Source organism: Scyliorhinus canicula, chromosome 4 (assembly GCF_902713615.1).
Source record: "Scyliorhinus canicula chromosome 4, sScyCan1.1, whole genome shotgun sequence".
Taxonomy (NCBI): domain Eukaryota; kingdom Metazoa; phylum Chordata; class Chondrichthyes; order Carcharhiniformes; family Scyliorhinidae; genus Scyliorhinus; species Scyliorhinus canicula.
The window spans coordinates 107,530,682-107,547,842 of NC_052149.1; the positions used below are offsets into that span (position 1 = coordinate 107,530,682).

Here is a 17,161-nt window from a genome sequence, read left to right on the forward strand (position 1 = left end):
TCGTTGTATCGTGTTTCCGCATTGGTCTGAGGCCTCCGTATAGGCGTCATCAGCCAAGACCTCAGCGGATAACCCCTGTCACCTAGCAACCAGCCCCTCAGCCGGGGGGGACGTCCCTCAAACATCGCAGGGATGAACGACTGCGCTAGTATGTAGGAGTCATGCACACTCCCTGGGAACCTTGCACAGACGGTCATGAACCTCATGTGGGGGTCGCATACCACCTGGACATTAATGGAGTATGTCCCCCTCCTGTTTGTGAACACTTCCTTGTCCACAGCAGGCGGGGCGCATGGGGACGTGAACACAGTCGATTGACCCCTGAACCCTCGGTATCCCGGCACACTGGCAAATCCACGGGCTCGTGAGTCTTGACTTGCTTGGTCCTCGGGAAAGGTGATGTACGATCGGCGATGGGCATAGAGGGCGTCGTCACATCCCGGATGCACCTGTGCACCGATGACTGGAGATCCCAGAGACGTCCCCGCTCGAGACTGGAAGGAGCCGGTAGCATAGAAGTTCAGAGCGACCGTCACCTTGATGGCTACCGGGATCGCGTGTGTCCTACCACCCGTTCCACGTGGGGCGAGTGCGACAGGAGTTCGCAGATATGTATCACCGTCTGCCTACTCAGCCGGAGTCTTCTCCTGCAGGTGATGTCCGGCATTGTTAGGAAAGAGACCGAACACGGTACACCCTCGTCTTTGGTCGTCGCCTCTGACGCCGTGGCTGCACCCTCACTCTCTCCTCATCCTCTTCCTGCCTCCTCTCCTCCTCCTCCCCCCCCCCCCCCCCCCATGCTGCTCGACGACTGGCAACTCCTCGCCCTTCCCTCTGCTGCTGCAGCTGGCCCTGCAGCCACTGCGGGTTGTGGGTTGTGGATGCTGCTGCATCTCCAAATCCAGTAGAGCGGCCCCAACCACTGCGCAGAACATAGCCGTTCTGTTCCCATGCATCGTGCTAACCTACAGAAGGGTGGTAGGAGGCAGAGAAACGGGACATGTTAGACGGACGTTAGTCGACACCTCGGCAGCCGCCAGCCATGGGATACCAGTGTGTCCCGGTGGCCTGGTCGCGCTGCTGACACGCGGTCAGCCTAACCCCTGGTCACTTTCTGCATCCAACGGCCAGTAAACTATGGCCTCCTCACGGGTGCGTCAGTGGCCTGTGGCCGGAAGCCACAGGGGAACCAGCGGCCATGTCCTCGTCACCTGCACACCATGGCATGCTGGCAGACATTTTGTTACGGGGTTGGACGGCTCACTCTCTACCTAACCCCCCCCCCTCCGTCGCCCCCCACTGCCTCCCCCGTCTCCCCCACTGCCCCCTCCGTCTCCCCCCCCTGCCCCCTCCGTCTCCCCCCACTGCCCCCTCCGTCTCCCCCACTGCCCCCTCCGTCTCCCCCACTGCCCCCTCCGTCTCCCCCCACTGCCTCCCCGTCTCCCCCACTGCCTCCCCCGTCTCCCCCACACTGCCCCCGTTCTGGACCCCCTCCCGTTCCCAGGGATGCCTTCCCCGTTGTGGCCAGACTCGAGCGGTGCGCTGAGCGGTGCGCTGAGCGGTGCGCAGAGTGGTGCCCTGACCTCCTCCAAGCAGTCGTCAGCCAGGCCGACTGGTTGACGAATTTAAAAAGCAGGTGTGTTTCACGACGTCCAAACAGGGCGCCATGACGTCGGGACTTCGGCCCATCCGGGCCGGTGAATAGCGGGGGGGCTCTCAGTGGCGAATCTGGTCGTGTCAGGGGCGGGAAGGAGGCGTTTGTCGGGAAACGCGACTCCGACAATTTGCGGGATTCGGAGAATAGCGGGAGGGCGTCGGAACAGCGTCGCCGTAAAAATTTCCGACGCCCGCTATTCTCCGAACCGTCGTGAGTCCGGAGAATCGCGCCCGTAGCATCCACCTCAAAATGAGACACATTGGACTGGTGTTAGGTAAACAGGATTCTTAAATGACCAAATGCACTGCAGTGTTTGTTGTGTTATGTAATTTGGAATAATAAGCTGCCATTTGATGCAGTTTTGAGTAAAAGATGCTCCAGATTGTAAAGTGAGTTCAATGTGTTTTATTGAACTATTAGCATAGTTCCCATGAGTCCCAATGTAGAACTGATCGACAGGAGAGAGTAGTACCTGGTGAGGTTCTATCAGTACTCGTGTATATAACGGTTGTAAAATAAATGTGGTTTACTTTTACTTACTTTAGACTCCCAATTCCTTACTAAAGAGGGTTTTGATAAAGTGAATAAGGAAAAACTGTTTCCAATTGAGAGGGCACCAATAATCAGAGGACAAAATGAAGGTAATTGACTTAAGTCAAAAGATGGAGAATGATTCTGTAGCTTTTTCTTCCACTCATTGCAATTTAACAGGAGTAAAAATATCCTGCTTTAATCTAGAGATTTTGCTGTAGGGGCTGGTTTAGCTCACTGGGCTAAATCGCTGGCTTTTAAAGCAGACCAAGCAGGCCAGCAGCACGGTTCGATTCCCGTACCAGCCTCCCCGGACAGGTGCCGGAATGTGGCGACTAGGGGCTTTTCACAGTAACTTAATTGAAGCCTACTTGTGACAATAAGTGATTTTCATTTCATTTTCATTTAGTTGGGTCACTAGTTTAGTTTGTTGTAGTTCATAGATATTCTGTTTAAATAGACTATTGCTATACTCTTGCTCCAAGTCCGGTCTCAAATCCCACTCGATTGGATTGGATTGGATTTGTTTATTGTCGCGTGTACCGAGGTACAGTGAAAAGTATTTTTCTGCAAGCAGCTCAACAGATCATTCAGTACATGGGAAGACTCAGCTCCATCCCATCTTCAACTCAGGTCATAATTGTGTCAGCCAATCCTCGTTTTGCAATGATTATATTCTAACTGACTGCTAAACTTTTAGATTTACTAGAGAAAGCTAACAAATATTTTCTTTTCTTCACAGAGCTCATCTAGGGGTTGTGTTCAATTATAACATTTAAATGTATCAACACCGAGGTATTTGGAAGGCACAATCAAAGAGATTTGAAATGATCTTGCTAAACACAAAATGCATGAGGATCATCAAGTTAGATTTTGAACTGTGTACATCTCCTCTCCCATTTTTGATTTGTTCTCTTCTATTTGGTATCCTTTAAATTCCACATGAGCCAAAGCCAAGGAAAACTTTGTAAAAATTACTCAATCAGCTAACAGTAGCAGAGCTACCTGGTTAGTCATACACTAATTGAAGGACCCACGCTCCAATTTGCACCTCCTTACCATATTGTTGTGCAAGGAGTGAGGACTAATGGGAGGGAGGAATAGTAAAAATTAATAGGCATCATTCCCCAAATAAGCTTATTAAGAATGCTACACCTTGCTCTGCGCATTTAATGAGTACGGACAGTAAAAAGGTTCCAAGGCCAAACAAACAGTGCAACAGCACTCTAAAAGCAAGTTGAAATGATGGTCAAATTACTCAGGAAATAGAATATGTCTACTTCCCATGCTTTTGATGTAGTGAAGTCGCAGCGATCAGTCACACAACCATCTTTACTGTGACTGCATGGCAATCAATGGTTCGGAGGCCATTTTTTTCTCAGAAATAAATGTCCCCTTACATTTATGTTTCTCTAATGAAATACATTGACAACCATTACACAACATGAACATGACTAAAGAAGAAAACCATGCACTTACCAAAACGTCTTTGTATGGACTTGTATTATCCTCCTCTAGGCAGACTTGGATCATTTGGGTTTCTATTGCATTGGGGTCGTAAATGGGACGAGATATATTGCAGCAGTTGGTTGAGGCAGAACGCTTGTGAGGCTTGGTGTGGCGGGGTAATGGCGACTTTGACACAATGCTGACCGACGATGAAACCCCCGAGGAGGTAGCGACCGCAGAGGGCCCAGATGAAGATGAAGGCACAGATTTGAACGACTGCTTGCGAGGCTTGGTGTGGCGGGCTAATGGCGATTTTGACACAATGCTGACCGACGATGAAACTCCCGAGGAGGTAGCGACCACAGAGGGCCCAGATGAAGATGAAGGCACAGATTTGAACGACTGCTTGCGAGGCTTGGTGTGGCGGGCTAATGGCGATTTTGACACAATGCTGACCGACGATGAAACTCCCGAGGAGGTAGTGACCGCAGAGTGCCCAGATGAAGATGAAGGCACAGATTTGGACGACTGCAGAATAAACTATTTCAGAAAGAAAATCGTCAACGATTATATCTCAGGTAGGCCCTCCTTCCCAGTTACATCCATTATGTCATGATCTCTCCGATATTCCCTCAAAAATGGAGGCATTGCAGACACAATTATTTGGTCTGGACAGTGAGGAATGCACAATTTCATGGTCATTATACCGTGAAATATTTTCTTTGGTTCCTCCCCCTACAAGTTAAATACAGCTCTGATGAATGATGTCCTCTAATGTCTACTAGTTGTTAAGCCAAACATTGTCAGTTATCATTTAGCATATTGCATGCAGAAGTGCACTGTGGGCCATTATATTTGAACATTTAAGCTACTCTCAAATTGTTAAATAATCCCTTTAGGATTTCAGTTTACACTCAGTATTTGAGCAATTCTATACGCAAAACAAATATTTACTTGCCTGCGTCATCTGACTACTCACTTGAGCACGCACCTACACTGGTTGAAATTAAACACATCCAGTGGTGATATTATGTGCGCTTGTGCAAGCGAGCCAGCTGGTGCATGTGCAGGTGAGAGACAGCACCATAGATCGAAAGAAAGGAGAGACACAACAAGAATGAGGTGTGGGGCGGGATAGATAGAACTGAAGAAATTAGGACTCAAATCGCCCAGGTCACTGTAAAGCAGTTCTTCAAAGATGACTGCAGATTATTGGTCATAAAGAGGCAGTAAAGTTGTTGAAGAGGAGGATTACAAGGTCTGAAAAAGGTAAAGCTGTACAGGGAGGGTACTTTAAAACACAAAGCACTCCAAAACATCCAAAGCTTCCTTTGTACATATTTATACAAAACTAGCTTGTATTACCCAAACTTGTATTTCATGTTAACAAAATCAGTTTGCAATCCGTACGTGTTAATTTTAATTTTTCTGACATCCGATGCCTTTGAAAACAACATGGTTGAGACAGAAGTCCCACCTTCAGGTTTGAAAATGCGAGGCCTCCCCACTTCGACCAGCGGTTTGCATATTGGGTAGCATATTGCTGGTAGTGGCCAATTATGAGACTGTCGCTGGAGCCAGGTTCAAATTAAGGATGAAGGTTTGCCAAGAGGTGTCAGCCCAGTCAGATAGTCAGATGCCCGCAAAGAAAGGCAAGTCGGGTTTGGTCGGGCAGGAGGGACTGGTGATCATGACAGTTGTCGCTAAGTATTCTCGTATCCCATTGACTGTCAAATTACAATTGGAGAGTGGGGTGGGGTATGTATTAGATGATCCCAAACCTCCTTGGGGATGTTTGAACTCCTACGACAACATGTTGTGTGGTGAATGAATGCCTCTTTGCGTCACCTTTTTCTGTGGTTCTTTTCGAGTAGCCTTCTGCGAAGTGCATGGCTCTTTGATTCCCGAACTGCTAGAATGCGATGGTGAAATGCTGACCGAGTTGATACTCTCTGCTGAGATCCCACTCTCAGGGGATTTAGGCTGGTCAGAGTTCTTAGTTGGAGTGCTGCTTGCGTTTACGTCTGCCCCTAGAAATAGGCTGCAGGAGGGAAAGGCAAAAATACTGAAAAATGTCATTGCATTCCAGAGTTTACTGTTAATTCGAGCAGCACTTAGCTACCAAACAGTGTCCCAATACATGAACAATTTTTGCAATATATTGAGGTACATACTCTATCCCACCTGAGCTGGTTATGCAACTTATTGAAATAAAAATAGAAAATGTTCGAAAGACTTCCAGTACCCATGGAGAGAGAAAGAGCCAAAGTTACAGTTCGAAAGCCTAACAGAACCTATTACCCTATTTATATTTTGGTTACAAAGAACTATATTCAAAAAGGTTCCTCTTTGAGAGTTACTAACAGCAGTAATAAACTTGTATTTATACAGTTTTTTTTATCAATATCTTAAATCCTCCCCAGATGCGTCATAGGAGTGTTATGTAATAAAATGAGTCATTGCGCTACAAGGGTTATGGGGGCATATTTTTATTGAATAGTATTGTTAACTTTGGCAATGCTTTTGTGTAGACCTGCCTTCATCGAGAGAGTAGAGTGTCAATGTATAGAGACTTTTAAATACAACAGAATGCATTATTTGAATCGGGCAGGCTTGATAATAGGATAAATATCTCTGCACTGCCCCATTATCTATGGATGAAAGGATAATTAGGTTGCCCCTATCCCATTGTACCCATCTAAAACAGAGAGACAGGAGCACAGCAGTGTAGAAATTGTGCAAGCAAGGTAGGTATTTTGACTTCGTGATAAATAGAAACCTGGAAGAGTGCAACTGAGTGCAACTTTAGCAGTCGAGGAAGCTGCCGCACAACGGACATGGAGCTTCATTTACAGATTTATGTACTGTGTGTATCAAATTCATTTCATTTATAAGGGCAGGAAAGTGATACTGACTATTTGTGTTGGCTATCCCTCGATTTAAGGATGACGTCCACTGAGGATCGCAGGTTTCCACCACGGGCCTTCATGCAACTGAACAGACTGATTCTTAAGCCCCAGATCTTTGGGCACATAGGACAGGCTGTCCCACAAGACAGGGAGAGCCAGAATGCAGGATTTCCTTTCTTTATTTCCTTCTCTGCCACCCATCTGCTTCCCCATACAAAGTGTAATGCAGCCTGATGGACAAATTGTCGCAATTATGAGCAATTGGTAGTAAGCTCTTCCGAATCGTTGTCACCGTTGCTGTGCTGCATGGTGAACTTCACAATATTATTATCTTATTAGCATCACAAGTAGGCCTACATTAACAATGCAATGAAGTTACTGTGAAATCCCCTAGTTGCCACACTACGGCGCCTGTTCGGGTACCCAAGAGGGAGAATTCAGAATTTCCAATTCACCTAACAAGCATGTCTTTCGGTACTTGTAGGAGGAAACCAGAGCACCTGGAAGAAACCCACGCAGACAAGGGGAGAACGTGCAGACTCTGCACAGACAGGCGACCCAAGCTGGGAATCGAACCCGGGTTCCTGGCACTGTGAAGCACCAGTGCTAACCACTAGTTGATGAAATTTCTCGACGCTCTTATGTGTCACTGGTGCTTAGTCCACATCTCAGCATAGTACAGGAATGTGGTGACAACACCTGCTCTGCACACGAGGGCATACAAGACCCCAAACTACACATTCTCCCAGTGTCTGCGTGGGTTTGCTCCGGTTTCCTCCCACAGCCCAAAGATGTGCAGGTTATGTGGAGTTATGGTAGGGGAGTAGGCCTCAGTAGGGTTGTTGCACACTCAATGGGTTGATGGCCTCTTTCTGCACTGCAGGGGTTCTATGATTCCTACATCACCACCCTCAATGAGAATTTGCTGCCGCTCTCCATGAAGCTATGTCCCCTACAGAACTGGGCCAAAGATACCGCAGATGTAAGTGGATTTAGTTGCCCTTTGAGACCTAGGAAAATAATTCCAGACAGGGTTGACTAATATATGGAGTATAAAAGTGTGGCATGGATGGGAGGTCTGCTGCATCTTGAACCCACTCATGCATATTCACAACACAGCCCACATTGCCTGCCTGATGCCTTGTGCCCAGTTACAAGGTACCTGCAAATAAAAAATGCATTTGTTGGGTGAAACATTGAGGCAAACTATTAATGCGAGCATTGCATGTCATGGAGGAAAAGGGTAGTGTGGGCATCGACTTGTCCACCCAAGCATATGCAAAAATTATGAGGCCAGAAAATGGGGGTGTTTTGTATGCGATCCACAGCAAATCAAGGGCTTGCCGTGACATATTTTGGCAAAATGCAGAGGTCTAGATTTTAGACTGACAGCAAAACAGAATGAACAGTCCACTGAAATTGACAAAACTTTCAACCATCTCCGCACATGTAGAATAACTGTCATGGGTTCTGCAAGATTACAATAGAATCCCTATGCAAATTAGTGAACTTCTGAAAATTTCCACATTTATGCCGTTAGTCTTTCTGAATAAAAACCCTCGAAAAACTTGCAATTTGCTGAATGAGGTTTTTAAAATGGACATATCAACCTCAATTACTGCAAAAGCACCCTCATGAATCCCCAAAGACTAAATTTTTATTGCAGAATGTTTCTCCATTATTTAAAAATGTCTCCTTATTTAGCTACTATAACCCAATTAATAATTTGCTTTGCCATCTGAAATGTAAAGCGAAGATATGCAACTTTGTGTTGCAGTCAAGAGAGAATCCCACAATATGATTGGCTTCCTACTCAGCTGCCTGAAGATCCACTTGACTTGGCACCAGATTAAAATTTACATCAGGAAAGGGGAAATTCTTGCAGAGATTGCAGACGGTGGCATATTCAATAAGGATCTTCTCAGTGAAGGTTGGTGAGTTTGGTGGTTGTAGGGGGGAAAAGAGGTGGTGTATTGCAGGGATCTGATGCAGAATTCTACATGGAGTTGGAGATAGGAGAATTACTCCTTGAAGGCCCTGGACAGAAATGGCCGTCTGCTAAGAAATACTCCCCCTTCTGCTGGAAAAATCCACTAGGTGTTTTGATTTTTGTGTTCAGATGACAAAGCACCGAGACTTTCCAGAATGTTATTCCAACCCTGCTGTTAATCTATTTCTTAAAATTGAAAAATCCAATATTAAATGTTTAGTACAGAAAATTTCCCAATGTTGCCACACCTTAAATGTGTACATAATCTTTCATCAAAATTGAGCAAAAAGACCCACAACATTATTTGATAGGAAACTGCACACAAAACGTTGATAACTCTGAATTTGGTCTTCAATATACTACTGCAGCTAAAGATAGGGTTTGCCCTCAGGAACTTTTATATTCCATATTTAAGATGGTTAAATAGAACATAGAACAGTACAGCACAGAACAGGCCCTTCGGCCCTCGATGTTGTGCCGAGCAATGATCACCCTACTCAAACCCACGTATCCACCCTATACCCGTAACCCAACAACCCCCCCCTTAACCTTACTTTTTAGGACACTACGGGCAATTTTAGCATGGCCAATCCACCTAACCCGCACATCTTTGGACTGTGGGAGGAAACCGGAGCACCCGGAGGAAACCCACGCACACACGGGGAGGACGTGCAGACTCCGCACAGACAGTGACCCAGCCGGGAATCGAACCTGGGACCCTGGAGCTGTGAGGCATTTATGCTAACCACCATGCTACCGTGCTGCCTACAAATGTTCCAAAGTACTTAGAAGCAGATGCCATGATAAGTTTGCCAAAGGCTCGTGATGGGTACACATGGAATTTTGGATGAAGGAATCCAAAATGGCTGAGGAATCTTTTACCAATTGTGATGTGGAGAGAAGGATGGAATTCAATGGTGATTGGATCGTATCGCAGGATCTGTACAGGTCACCTAAGGCTGGAGAAATTAGAGGTAGAGACAGGCAAGGGCAGAGGTCACACAAGGGATAGGGATGTTGTGGATAGGGATATCAATTGAGTTAGTGAGGGCATGAGTCAAAGGGAATCAGAAAAGACTGATAGAAGATGAGCAGCAGATATTGGATGAGTTTGCATTCACAGATAACATAGCAGAGGGGGCTTGTGCCGCACAGGGGGCTCAGGCAGCAACACTGGGGGAGTCTTGACAAAAGCATGAATGAGTGTTTTCAGTAGTAATGGAGGCAAGGCAAGCATACGTTACATGTGATGTTGACTAGAATGTAGTGATACACAAAATGTGGAAGAATATAAACTCAGAATGGTCACAGTCTGTCTATTTATCCCTATTGCAAAGAAAGTAACCAGATAAGATTTCTCCTCTGCTTATCGTGTGATACTTACAGGCTGAGACGTTTCGCCACACTCTGTCTGGATTTTGGTAATGTGGGACTAGTATCGTAAGCTGCCTCTAGATCACAGGACAAATAATAGCTGCAGGATGGCAGATAAACATATTTCAGACAAGGTTCAATTGAAAATAAACATGTGCTTGTTTAATAGTTTTGGCATTTTGAAGAACTCATTTGTACAAAAAAAATTTGCATGAGTGATGAATTTGCTTTTCAGGCAGGAGAACACTGCACATTACTTTGATTAATCATTAGCTACCACAACTGGGACGGTTCTCACTACGGGAATTGCAATCTTTTCTAATGCACAAAATGTAGCTAGAGAATAATTTAACTTTGTGTGTCAGACATTCTCAGATGACAGCCACCATTAGCATCGCAGCCTTTTTGTGGGACACACTGAAGGGAACAAAATGGTCCAACGTATACATCAAGTACTGGAAAATTAAGAAATGCTGGACTTGTAGAAAGTGAACTGATTGGCATTGGAAATCGAACTTCCAGCGCACAAGAATATAGAATAGATTGCAAATTCACACCCACAAGCTGCTCCTGGCCTCATCTGTATTATTACGTGAATGCACATAGCTGACAATGGACATCTTGTCACAAGGAATGAAAGAAGGGAATCAGCCACCTCGGGTAATTAACACTCCCTCTGAATACTAAAATGAGGGAACAGATCCTGTTTATTAGAAATAAAAGGAGCAGACAAAATATAGGAGGCAAAGTTTCCGCTGCCAATATTTTCAGGTGCAATCCACCCAAAATCAATCAGCCCAAAGGAAAATAATGGAAGCTTTGCCCACCCACAAAACTAGCCATACCCCCAGCTCAAATGAATCAGTTTTCCAGGTACCTGCTCGACATGTCTATTTCCATCCGGAGAAGGAGTTTAAAATACTGTTAAAAGGTGCATGAATACTGGTGTTCATTTTAAGAGATTTTTTTTTTAAATTTATGAAGAGCCAACTGCTGCAAATCAATGTAACTGTATAAAAAAATACAAGCTTGTAAAAAGTCATTTCTAATTATTTCAAATCTCAGGTGGTTGACTAGACATTGATTAAACTTATTTAACTGCAGTGCATCAAGTTTTGAGGCAACCACTTATTTTGTTTTTAAAAATGACACCCAAAATGCTGGCCTTGTTGGGTTATAGGTCAGGGATGTACAAACAGGTTTGAGCGGAAATTTTGAGGAAAAGAAACACTTCGCAAAACCAGCACAATTTACATCCAAAGTAAAAATTCAAAATGAGGTCTATGGACCAGTGTCTCAAATTTTTTGCATTTTCCTGTTATTGTTCACTTATTAATTTGGTATATGTTACTCAAATTAATATAAACACATTTTGATACCACAATGGCACTGTCTCATCACGTAGCTTATCCAAATCACTCCATCATAAAAGCTATTCAAAACCAGTGAACGGAAAGACAACAAATAAACTGGCAAGCTCACTAATAGTGGAAGATTATACACACAGCCCTTAATGGTTTAATCACCATATTCTTGCAATACCCACTTACCTTTCTTCGTCAGTCAAGTATTTTTGACTGTAGAACCATCTGATAAACTTCTGAACTGGATAGATGCTATAACTGTTGCAAGTAGACTGCAAGAATTTAATTTGTGCAATCACCTCAAATTCCTAAAAGAACATGGAAAGAACAATTGAAAGTTTAAAAAATATATCACTGTAACTGCTGCCGCTTTACCTTAGTCAGTGGAATTTTGAGTGCATCAAAACTTTGCTAGATACTTGATGCTCAGTGACTCTTGCCTCAAAATGTTTTACATTGGAGTAAATGACTCATGTGCCTCAGCAATATAAGTCCCATCTAGATTATTCAAGGATGGCTCCAAGGTATCATTCCACCCAAACTGTGCTTCAAAGATCAGTCTTTTAAAAATACCAATCACTTATGTCAGAACCATAATAAACTCCTGATAGGCTTGCAAGAGTCAGCAAAGGAAGGGAGGGTGGAAGGTTGGGGAGGGAGGGAGGATGGAAGGGCAGGGGCAGGAAGGGAGGATCGGAGTGCGAGCAGGGGTGGGAAGGGAGGACGGGAGAGTGAGCAGGGGCGGGAAGGGAGGACGAGAGAGCTAGCAAGAAAGAAAGCGAGCTAGCAGGAGGGCGGGTGGGCAAGACAGAGAAACTACCAAGTGCACTTCATGGACAATGGGGGGCTGGAATATTCTGGAGCCTAATCGCTGTAGAGTTTTCTTCTCATCAGTTGTGGCCCCTCTGTTGTATCTCACATTCAGTGCGCTTGACAGATACAAGGAGGAAAGGTTTTTCCAAGTCAACTTTGACAACAGCACGGTACAGTTGGGTTGTAAAGTGTAGGCCAGTTAAATACTGAACATCATCCATGACATAGACAGGTCATTTAATAGAGCATGTCTCCCATCTAGGTGGGTAAGGCTATGTGCAATTGGGGTGGATGCCTATTTTGCATTCCACCTGATTATATGAACCACTAATGTCAAACTAGGCAGGGTGAATCATATACAAAACCATCCCATTCCTGGGGTTAGACTAAAATTGGTGCTCGAGTTACAGTTTCAGAACTGAAATATCACTGTTTTCCGCATGGTCAGATTTCTATCGTGTTAACATTTTCAGGTTTCAGGCATAAAATGAAAACAGTACAACTATGCTCAATAGTCACCACGGCAATAAAGTACTTTTGGTAACTTGATAGTAGCAAAGTCAGCAATAGGGAGTAAAAATGCCCATCACCGGATAAACCAGAAGCTGCACCCCTTCGCTGACATGCCACAGGTGTAACCAATACCCCTTTTCTGAAGGAAAATATAGAGTTATTCAACCAGCCTCATGATTAAGGAAATATTTTCAGTCTTGCAGAGACATAATCTACACATCAACACTGGGTACATGCTGTACCTAGCAGTGACTGCTAGAAGATAAACAGCATCAAATTAACAGCATAGAAACAGACCATTTGGCCCAACAGATATGTGCTAGTGTTTATACTTCTCCCACTCTACTTCATCAGACTCCAAATATTCTCCTATTCCTTTTCCCAGCATCTCTGAAAGACATTTGTACAATTCATCTCAACCAATCCCTGTGGTAGCAGGTTCTACATTCTAATCCAATCTGTGTGAAGTTCCTCCTGCATTCTTTATTCAATTTTCTTGCATTTCAGGCCCTCAAGTGAAACAAAGCCCAATAATATTTAGAGGCCTGCTCCCTGGCCCCAAATACAATTTTAAAAGTTTTGCAAAGTGTAAAAATAATGTATACTAACCCTGCGTCTCTTATCAAAGTTGATGTAACCATTCTATAGGAGACAAACAAGGACAAAAATACATTAGTTCGACTTGTAGAAAGGTCAGATTGCACTACAAGATTGTGAACTTGAAAGGTTAGGAGCAAAATGTAAGCCCTGTAAACTTGGTTCCAAATGAGTATGTAGCCAAAACTCAATCATGTGTACAACACAGATATTCTATTGCACTGCCAGGTCATTATTTTTAACAGTATACAGAGTCCTTGGCTGCAGTCAAATTTGTCAACATCAACTTGAATATAAAAGTGAGCAGCTAGTTGAGAATGTAATGGAGAATCATAGAATTTACAGTGCAGAAGGAGGCCATTTGGCCCATCGAGCCTGCACCGGCTTTTTGAAAGAGCACCCTACCCAAGCCCACACCTCCACCATATCCCCATAACCCAGTACTCACACTCAACACCAAGGGCAATTCTGGACACTAAGCGCAATTTAGCACGCACACACGGGGAGAATGTGCAGACTCCGCACAGACAGTGACCCAAGCCGGGAATCAAACCTGGGACTCTGGAGCTGTGAAGCAATTGTGCTAACCACTATGCTACCGTGCAGCCCTAATGATGTCCAATTAACAGAAATTTACCTGTGCAAAGTAGAAGTGTGCAATTTATACAATCCATAACCTTTTTGGGATACAGAATAAATCTTGTTATATTCATAACCAGCTGCATTGTGAATAAAGATTCTTTCAAATCACCTAGGATTTGATCCATAGTACAAATCATCAAATCAAAGCCACACATGTACTTTCTCTGATGTATTAATCTCATTAGTGGTTTTACTGTTGCTTTGATTTCCATCTCCAAGCAACTTGCACTGAAATTGTAACGAGAGCAATCTTCAACAAAGATATAATCCCAACATGTTTTAAACAGACTTACATCAACGTAATCTGGAAGAGCGGTGTCCAACATGATTAAATCAGTTAAGAAAGTCCCCAGATAGGGCACAGTTCCCTGCATCACATTCTATAAAGAAGAAGCAAATTTGTTTAACCCAATTTGAATGTATTGTCACATTTTCTAAACATACTATCCATACAAATACAGGCGCAGTATATTATTTTCCATCACTCGTTTTCTTTCCTTTTTTCCCTTCATTACCAGAATGAAAAGTGAATTGATGACCCGAACTTGACCCAAACAAAGGCTGACCTTCAGGTGGTGACCTACAGGATGGCTGTTAGTACCCTATTCTATCAGAAGGTATCACAGCTTTCCAGCAGGAGCTAATGGTCAGCTATCAGGAGCTCAAAGTAGTTTTGTATAATTTTGTAGCTTAAGACGGGGATTCAAAGAATACCATTGACAACCCAAAAAAGTGGGAGGCCCGACAGCCCCATGAAACTGCCACCGTTCAATATGTTAATGCCTTTCGGCTGATCCTCATATCTTTAGATGGTCTTGAATATGCTCAACAACCGTGTTCACAGTTCTTCCACGTAGACATTGTGTTGTTATGCTCTTGGCGTAGCATAAGCGGCTTCCTTGATGTGCACTCTGACAAAGGAAGGTTCAGACGTGGAGATAACTTCAACACGTTCATTGAACTATTTACAATTCTCCTACTCATGTTTGCCTCTACTGTTAATCCTTCTATAGCTACTCAGACTGACAAACCAGTCTGCTACAATCCACGTGGTGGGTGTGATATTGAATCAACCCTGTGTCTGTACTCACTGAGTGTCTCCACTGGAAAGAGGAAGATCATGTGTGCTGTGTCCTTTATATGGGTTGGTGTAATGCCCCCCTGTGGTAGTGTCACCTCTGTGTGTATCGTGTATAGTGATGCATATCACCACAGACATTTCCTGCCAAATCCTGTAGATTCTTTTGTTTCACCGAGATTCCATCTCATTCTTCTAATAATAATTAGTGTCACAAGTAGGCCTACGTTAACACTGCAAGGAAGTTACTGTGAATATCCCCTAGTCGCCACACTATGGCGCCTGTTCGGGTACACCGAGGGAGAATTCATAATGTCCAATTCACCTAAAAGTGCGTCTTTCGGGACTGTGGGAGGTAACTGGAGCACCCGGAGAAAACTCACGCAGACACAGGGAGAACGTGCAGACTCTGCACAGACTCAAGTCGGGAATCGAACCTGGGTCCCTGGCGCTATGAAGCAACAGTGCTAACCCATTGTGTAACCGTGCCGCCCTAGTGTAATCTCAAGTGTATATGTTTGCTCGATCTCTTCATAGAAAAGCCTCCCAACCCCAGGACCAATCTATTCAGTCTACCACACTTGTAATGGCTCTTTGAATTATCTATTTGGTGGATTTACTTCTTCCTTCCCCATCTTAAAATAGGTGACTGAGTGGGAGCTTCGATTTCTGCCCTTGCCACCATCAGTAGATTCAGTGATTGAACCAGGATACTACCTTTACCCACAAAACCACGGAGGAAAGATTCTACCCATAATAGCTTAGGATCATCTTAAACGTAGAACATTTTACATTCAAATGATACAAATCTATGTAAATTAATGCGTGGTTACGTAGGTAAGCATTAGCGCTGTACCTATATAATTATAGCTTTCAAAATGTAACCATTCATGTGAAGAGTTTTAAAAACAGCAACACTGGTGTCCTCATTGGAAATCGCACAAGCTGGTCAATAGCCTAAATTAGAACAAAGCTTCAGAATTACATAAAGATGAATCACAACTTAGTTGGAAATGTATTAGAGTTTGAATTTTGAAAATAGTTAATTCCTGGAATAGGTGGCTGATGCACCATGTCCTTCTGCAGCTGTAACCGCTTCTGAGCCCGTTTTTGGTTTTCCTTTACGCCGCTGTCAAGGTTTGCAGTTGGGGGCACGTAATGCTGCAAAAGCACAAGTGGTCTTGGTGATGGAGGGCATGCGTATTGGTCCAGGTGAAGCAGGATGCTAAGGTTTTTCCACAGTCCACCTCTCGTTCTACATTGCCCCACGTGGGGAAGCATCTGCTTCACATTTTGCTTTGTCGATACCTTTTATCATCTTGTATACCTCAACTAGATCTCCTCCCATTCTTTTATACTCGGGAGAGTATAGGCCTAAACGCCACAACTTTTCTTTAGAACATAGAACATACAGTGCAGAAGGAGGCCATTCGGCCCATCGAGTCTGCATTGACCCACTTAAGCTCTCACTTCCACCCTATCCTCGTAACCCAATCACCCCTCCTAACCTTTTTTTGGACACTAGGGGCAATTTATCATGACCAATCCGCCTAACCTGCACGTCTTTGGACTGTGGGAGGAAACCGGAGCAGCCAGAGGAAACCCATGCAGACATGGGGAGAACGTGCAGACTCCGCACAGTGACCCAGATGGAATCGAACCTGGGACCCATTGCGCTGTGAAGCCACGGTGCTATCCACTTGCGCTACCATGCTGCCGTTTTTAATAAGGCAAACCCCATGGGCGAAATTCTCCGCCCCCCACGACGGGTGGGAGAATAGCGGGAGGGCCTTCCCGACATTTTTCCCGCCCTCCCGCTATTCTCCCACCCCCCCGCCGAAGTCCCGACCCGAATCGCTGCCGCCGTTTTTTTACGGCCGGCAGCGATTCACAGCTGTTAGATGGGCCGAAGTCCCAGCCCTTTCCGCCGTTTTCACGAACAGCAAACACACCTGATCTTGCCGTTCGTAAAAACGGCGTCACCAACTCGCTTTTTATAACCATGGCACCGATTGGCACGGCAGTACCACGGCCATGCCAAGGGTGCCATGGGCCCGCGATCGGTGGGCACCGATCGCGGGCAGCGGGCCCGATGCCCGCGCACTACTTGTCCTTCCGCCGCCCCGCAGTATCCATTCGCGGGGCGGCTGAGGGGCAACCCGGCCCGCGCATGCGCGGGTTTCGCGCAAAAACGCGATGACGTCACCCGCGCATGCGCGGGTTGCAGTCTTCCAAACTGCGCAT

General features: G+C 44.9%; 2 protein-coding genes across 2 annotated transcripts in view; both read right to left on the reverse strand.

Moving 5' to 3' along the window:
• LOC119964231 overlaps nt 1-17,161 on the reverse strand; it is a 901,051-nt gene that overhangs the window by 805,081 nt on the left and 78,809 nt on the right.
• The window catches only part of LOC119964892 (ral guanine nucleotide dissociation stimulator-like 1), a 56,819-nt gene that overhangs the window by 7,007 nt on the left and 32,651 nt on the right, over nt 1-17,161 (reverse strand). Inside the window, 6 exon segments of the mRNA XM_038794978.1 lie at nt 3,668-4,177; nt 5,486-5,678; nt 9,921-10,010; nt 11,461-11,582; nt 13,210-13,242; nt 14,133-14,219. Of these exon segments, the coding sequence (XP_038650906.1) occupies nt 3,668-4,177; nt 5,486-5,678; nt 9,921-10,010; nt 11,461-11,582; nt 13,210-13,242; nt 14,133-14,219 (1,035 nt within the window).